At 57.3% G+C, this 7,474-nt stretch overlaps 1 protein-coding gene across 3 annotated transcripts in view; it reads left to right on the forward strand.

Moving 5' to 3' along the window:
* LOC116956781 (arginine and glutamate-rich protein 1) overlaps nt 1–7,201 on the forward strand; it is a 31,095-nt gene extending 23,894 nt beyond the window's left edge. For all 3 annotated transcript variants that reach the window (XM_032978605.2, XM_076058037.1, XM_076058038.1), the window contains one exon: nt 6,451–7,201. In XM_032978605.2, the coding sequence (XP_032834496.2) occupies nt 6,451–6,612 (162 nt within the window). In that variant the 3' untranslated portion in view covers nt 6,613–7,201. The remainder of the gene's footprint in view (nt 1–6,450) is intronic.
* Nucleotides 7,202–7,474: the final 273 nt, after the last annotated feature.

Here is a 7,474-nt window from a genome sequence, read left to right on the forward strand (position 1 = left end):
GCCGATGCCGGAACAGCGTGTTGGTAATTACAAGCCCATGGGCTGCACAAAAATCTAGCAGCCTCCTACCGTTGTTATTGAGCTGATCTGGCCCATGCCCTCCAATCACTCCAGGCCAGGTGCCAGTATCATGACCAACTCGGGCATTGAAGTCACCCAACATGATGACTCTATCCCGAGGGGCCACTTTAGCCAGCACCTGTGACAGGAGGTCATAGAAGGCATCTGACTCATCGGCTTTGCCTGCATCCCTCCACGGATGTTCATCTTCGGTGGGGGCATAAGTAACCACGACCACCATTCCTCGCCTCCTGTTGATGGGAAGGCGAGCCCAAAGTAGCCTGGGGCTTACAGCTTCCCACACCTCACCGCCACGCTCCCACGCCCCCTTCATTCTTTTGTTCAAAAGAAGACCCACACCCTGTTGTTTGGCAGTCTGCTGCCCCGAGTAGAGGACTGTCCACCCCTCATGGTGGCAGGAGCCAGAGCCGGTCCACCGGACCTCCTGAATGCCGCATAGATCCAGGCGGTACCGGTCCAGCTCCCGACAGAGGAGTGGCAGCCTCTCCTCTGCAGTGAGCGTTCGAACATTCCACGTGGCCAACCGTAGTGGCTTTTCGTTGTTTCTGGAGTAGCCCCGAGGGTAGGTATTCAATCTCCTGGCTCCGCCAATTGGGGTTTGGCCAGGAGACGTCATAGACGCCTGGCCCCCCGGGGCCTCCGGCACAAGCTTAGTTGTTACATATTTAAGTTTAATTCGTAGTTTCGTGGTAATTAATTGAAGGTGGAGGGGTTACCAGCCCCTCGCACCCGTCCAGAGCCCCCGTTTAGCCCCTCACACACACACACTCACACACAGTCACACACACTCACACACACTCACACACAGTCACACACAGTCACACACACTCACACACACTCACACACACTGTCACATACACGCACTCACACACATGCACTGTCACACACACACTCACACACACTCACACACAGTCACACACACTCACACACACTCACACACACTCACACACACTCACACACACTGTCACACACACACACACGCACTGTCACACACATTCACACACATACACACGCACACACACACATGCGCTGTCACACACACACACTCACACACAGTCACACACAGTCACACACACAACAACAACAACAACAACCGCCATTCGCCACTAAGTGGCGGTGACGTCACCACGACGCTTGTGCCAGGCTATGTGCACCCTGAGGCCACGTGAAGTGTCGAACGCCCGCTGGCAGGAGGTCACGGGGCAGACCCAGGTGCCACGGGTCGACTGACTGAGATGACTGGCTGATGCACCACCTGTGCCCCCTACTGTGCCAACCTGCTGTGCTTTAGCCACCCGGCGCTCCGCTCGCTGTTGTGAGCGTCGCTCCTCCGCCCTCCGTTGTTGTTGGAGGGCGACTGCCTCCAACTGCCCAGTAGCATCCTTCACGAGCCTCCTCCACAGAGGCCGATCTTGACACCGCTGGTACCAGTCATCGGCAAGTCCACTCAGCTCCACGTCCTCCTGTACCACATCACTCCATCTCTTCTCTAGCCCGTGCCGCGCCCGCTTAGCCCCCTCAATCCGGCCAAACAAAAGCTGTTTCGGCATGCGGTGGCTGGGCATGCGGGCTACATGACCCAGCCATCGCAGCCTTGCCTGCCGGAGGAGCTCACCGATGGGACCCTGCCCAGATCTTTCAAGGATTTGTGAGCTCCTCACACAATCCAGTCTGGTTAAACCCAGGATGGATCGTAGGCAGGCCAGCCTAAATGTTTCTAACCGGCGAAGATGTTCCATTAGGGGGGTCCACGTTTCGCAAGCATAGAGAAGGGAGGGAATGACCGTGGCCGAGAAGACCTGAAGCTTAGTGCGGAGCGACAGACCAGGTAGCTTCCACACAGCGTTACGCAACCGATGAAAAGATATTGCCGCTCGACTGATTCGGAGTGAGACCTCTGCTGTTAAACTGGAGCCAGTCATAAGCACACTGCCCAGGTATGGGAAACTCTCCACTCTCTCCACAACTGCCCCATCACCGATTGGGAGTTGTGGGGGTGGAGTGTCCGATGGTACAAAATACCCAGGCAGGTGCTTAGTTTTGGTGGGGCTGATGGTAAGGCCCCACCTCTTAGTGGCACGCTCCAGTCTCAGCAGCAGCGTCTCCAACTCCTCCTCTGACTGAGCAGCTATTACCAAGTCATCAGCATACATAACGTGGTTGAGCAATAGGGAGCCATCCCTTGACCGCACCCGGGCATCGATTAGCCTCCCATTATATCTGTACCATATGGAGATTCCCCCGGTACAGCTATTGAAGGCTTCACGAACTACGTGGTCAAAATAGATGTTAAATAATGTGGGAGCCAGAGGACATCCCTGTCGCACCCCAAGGTGTACAGGGAATGGCTCTGACTCCCGGCCACGTAGTTTTACCCGGGCCCGCTCACCATCATGAAGGTCCTTAATGATCGTGAGCAGAGGGTCAGGTACTCCAAAAGCACGAAGAACGACCCAGAGCCCCGGCCTACTGATGGTATCATAGGCCTTGACCAGGTCAATAAAGCAGAGATGTAGGTCTTGTTGGAATTCCCTACACCTCTGCTGTAGCAGACGGACAGAAAATATGGCATCTGTGCAGGACCGCCCTTTCCTGAAACCGCATTGGGGCTCCGCAAGCCTCTCCTCAGCGTGCCTGGCAAGGCGATGCTGAATAATCCTTGCCAGGACCTTTCCCGGCACACTGAGGAGTGAGATGCCCCTGTAGTTGTTACAGTCTGTGCGGTCCCCCTTCTTAAAAAGGGGGACCACCAGGGCATCCTTCCAATCCTGCGGAACCCGTCCAGTGGTCCAGACTGTTGTTATGATGTCATATAGGGCAGTCTGTGCACAAACGCCACCCTCCCTCAGCATTTCGCTTGGGAGATCATCTCTGCCCGCTGCCTTTCCTGGTCTCAGACTCCGGATCGCCTTCAATACTTCCTCAGCAGATGGCACCTCAGCCAGCCACTCACAGGGGGTGACTTCATCCAATATTTGAGGCACCGCAGCCTCAGCAGGGTCATCCTCACTTTGTGCCACGATGTTTTCCTGGCTGAGGGATTTTCCCTCCCCCAGGACCTCACAGAAATGCTCAGCGAATCTGCAAACCTGTTCCTGGGGGTCGGAGATTGGATCACCGTTTTTTCCCCTAATGATGGTAATAGGTGTGGCGCTGCAGGTTACTTTTTTAATGGAGTTAAATAGAGATTTGTGATCACGGGCCACTGAGGCAGACTCCATCTCCTCAGCAACCCACGACCACCACCCATCCTTGCAGCGCCTCACGGCTCTCCGAACCTCCAAGCGAAGGCTGCGGTAAGCCTCCTCATTCTCTGACGTGGGATTCTGTAGCCGATGACAGTGGGCCTGTCGCTTTTTCTCAACCATCCTGAACACCTCCTCTGTCAGCCAGGGTCTCTGGGGAGGTCTGGACCGCGTACCCAAAGCAGCCATTGCAGCTGCATGAGTCAGTCCTAAACCTCGCCCATTTACCCTCGACATCAGGAGGAGTCGGGGACGATGCCAATCCCAGCCGCAAGCGATGATGAAATTTTCGCTTGCAACTTTCATCAGATAACTGAGACCAGGCCACTTTAGGTTGGAATGGGTTCCTGGGTGTACACCCACCACCGGAGTGGAAGAATGGCAGGCGCATATTACAGATGACTAGTCGATGGTCAGAGGGCAGATCAGCTCCACGGTAGGTCCGGGTGTCAAGGACATGGGCTCGCATCCGCTGGTCCGTCACTATGTAGTCCAGCAGATGTTCTTGCTTGGACCCGGCATGCATCCATGATGTTGTGTGGATGCTCCGATGCCGGAACAGCGTGTTGGTAGTTACAAGCCCATGAGCTGCACAAAAATCTAGCAGCCTCCTACCGTTGTTATTGAGCTGATCTGGCCCATGCCCTCCAATCACTCCAGACCAGGTGCCAGTATCATGACCAACTCGGGCATTGAAGTCACCCAACATGATGACTCTATCCCGAGGGGCCACTTTAGCCAGCACCTGTGACAGGAGGTTATAGAAGGCATCTGACTCATCGGCTTTGCCTGCATCCCTCCACGGATGTTCATCTTCGGTGGGGGCATAAGTAACCACGACCACCATTCCTCGCCTCCGGTTGATGGGAAGGCGAGCCCAAAGTAGCCTGGGGCTTACAGCTTCCCACACCTCACCGCCACGCTCCCACGCCCCCTTCATTCTTTTGTTCAAAAGAAGAGCCACATCCTGTTGTTTGGCAGTCTGCTGCCCCGAGTAGAGGACTGTCCACCCCTCATGGTGGCAGGAGCCAGAGCCGGTCCACCGGACCTCCTGAATGCCGCATAGATCCAGGCGGTACCGGTCCAGCTCCCGACAAAGGAGTGGCAGCCTCTCCTCCGCAGTGAGCGTTCGAACATTCCACGTGGCCACCCGTAGTGGCTTTTCGTTATTTCTGGAGGAACCCCGAGGGTAGATATTCAATCTCCTGGCTCCGTCAATTGGGGTTTGGCCAGGAGACGTCATAGACGCCTGGCCCCCCAGGGCCTCTGGCACAAGCTTATTAGTTACATATTTCAGTTTGACTCGTGGTTTAGTGGTAATTAATTGAAGGTGGAGGGGTTACCAGCCCCTCGCACCCGTCCAGAGCACACACACGCACTGTCATACACACACACACTGTCACACACACACACAACAACAACAACAACCGCCATTCGCCACTAAGTGGCGGTGACGTCACCACGACGCTTGTGCCAGGCTATGTGCACTCACACATGCACTCTCACACACACTCTCACACACACTCTCACACACACACTCACACACACGCACTGTCACACACACGCACTGTCACACACACACTCTCACACACACTCACTGTCACACCCACTCTCACACACACGCACTGTCACACACACGCACTGTCACACACACTCACTCTCACACACACACACGCACTGTCACACCCACTCTCACACACACCCACTCTCACACACACCCACTCTCACACACACGCACTCGCACACACACGCACTGTCACACACTCACACACACGCACTGTCACACACGCGCAGTCACACACACGCGCAGTCACACACACGCACTGTCACACACACTCACTCTCACGCACACACACGCACTGTCACACACACTCACTCTCACGCACACACACGCACTGTCACACACACTCACTCTCACGCACACACACGCACTCACTGATGTCTTACATGTGTGTGCGTGCACATCCGTGCGTGTGCAACCAGTCCCGGGCCTTCACTAGGTCCACTCGGTGTTTGCGTAGTAGCAAACACCACCAACCACCCACCCCACCCCACACCACCCGCACCACCCACACCACCCACACCAACCACACCACCCACACCACCCACACCACCCACACCACCCACACCACCCACACCAACCACACCACCCACACCACCCACACCACCCACACCACCCACACCAACCACACCACCCACACCATCCACACCACCCACACCACCCACACCACCCCACACCACCCACACCACCCACACCACCCACACCACCCCACACCACCCACACCACCCACACCACCCACACCACCCACACCACCCACACCACCCACACCACCCACACCACCCCACACCACCCACACCACCCACACCACCCACACCAACCACACCACCCACACCACCCACACCACCCACCCCACACCACCCACACCACCCACACCACCCACACCACCCACACCACCCACACCACCCACACCACCCACACCACCCACACCAACCACACCACCCACACCACCCACACCACCCACCCCACACCACCCACACCACCCACACCACCCCACACCACCCACACCACCCACACCACCCACACCACCCACACCACCCACACCACACCACACCACCCACACCACCCACACCACCCACACCACCCACACCACCCCACACCACCCACACCACCCACACCACCCACACCAACCACACACCACCCACACCACCCACACCACCCCTGTGTGTGTCGCAGTGCCTGGCCTCTGTTTGCTGCGGGGCTAGCGGGGGTGGTGCCTTGCTGCTGCCCCTCGCCGCTTGCCCCGACACTCCGCTAACAGCCGCTACGTGGGTGGTGGTGGTGGTGGTGGTTGTGGTGGTGGTGTTTGGCGTGGTGGTGGTGGTGGTGGGCGTGTGGTGGTGGTGGTGGGCGTGGTGGTGTGCGTGGTGGTGGTGGTGGTGTGCGTGGTGTTGGTGGTGGTGGGCGTGGTGGTGTTTGGCGTGGTGGTGGTGGTGTGCGTGGTGTTGGTGGTGGTGGGCGTGGTGGTGTTGGTGGTGGTGGTGGGCGCGGTGGTGGTGGTGGTGTTGGTGGTGGTGGTGGTGTTGGTGGTGGTGGGCGCGGCACCTTTGTGCGTCTTGAGCGAAGGCGGAGGAGCAGCTGCGCATCGTGGAGGAGCAGCGGAAGATCCACGAGGAGCGTGTGAAGCTGGAGAAGGAGAAGGAGCGGCAGAAGAAGGAGGAGCAGAAGCTGATCCTGGGCAAGGGGAACACGCGGCCACGACTCTCCTTCAGCCTCAAGACTCCCTGAGAGAGTGGGAGGGGAGGGGGAGGGCGCGGAGAGAGAGAGAGAGAGAGACACGCGGAGACACACACGCGGAGACACACACGGCTAGAGAGAGAGAGACACGCGGAGACACACGCGGAGAGACACACGGAGAGAGACACACGCGGAGATAGAGAGACAAGGAGAGAGAGACACACGGAGAGACACGGAGAGAGAGACACGCAGAGAGAGAGATACACGGAGAGACATACGGAGAGACACACGGAGAGACACTCGGAGAGAGATACACTGAGAGAGATACACTGAGAGAGATACACGGAGAGAGATACACGGAAAGAGATACACGGAGAGAGATACACGGAGAGAGATACACGGAGAGACACGCCGAGAGAGAGAGACACGGAGAGAGATACACGGAGAGAGACACGCGGAGAGACACAGAGAGGGAGACACGGAGAGACACGCGGAGAGACACACATAGAGGGAGACACGGAGAGAGAGACGCGGAGAGACACACAAAGAGACACACGGAGAGACACACAGAGAGGGAGACACGGAGAGACACGCCGAGAGACACGCGGAGAGAGACACGCCGAGAGACACGCGGAGAGAGGGAGAGAGACACGGAGAGAGAGACACAGAGAGAAACACGCGGAGAGACACACGGAGAGGGAGACACGCGGAGAGACACGCGGAGAGAGACACACGGAGAGATACACGGAGAGAGATACACGGATAGAGATACACGGAGAGAGATACACGGAGAGACACACGGAGAGGGAGACATGCAGAGAGACACACGGAGAGAGAGACACACGGAGAGAGAGAGATACACGGAGAGAGATACACGGAGAAAGAGTTACACGGAAAAAGAGATACACGCGGA

This window comes from Petromyzon marinus, assembly GCF_048934315.1.
Source record: "Petromyzon marinus isolate PM22_M1 ecotype Great Lakes invasive population chromosome 67 unlocalized genomic scaffold, UKy_Petmar_22M1.pri1.0 chr67_unloc.6, whole genome shotgun sequence".
NCBI lineage: Eukaryota > Metazoa > Chordata > Hyperoartia > Petromyzontiformes > Petromyzontidae > Petromyzon > Petromyzon marinus.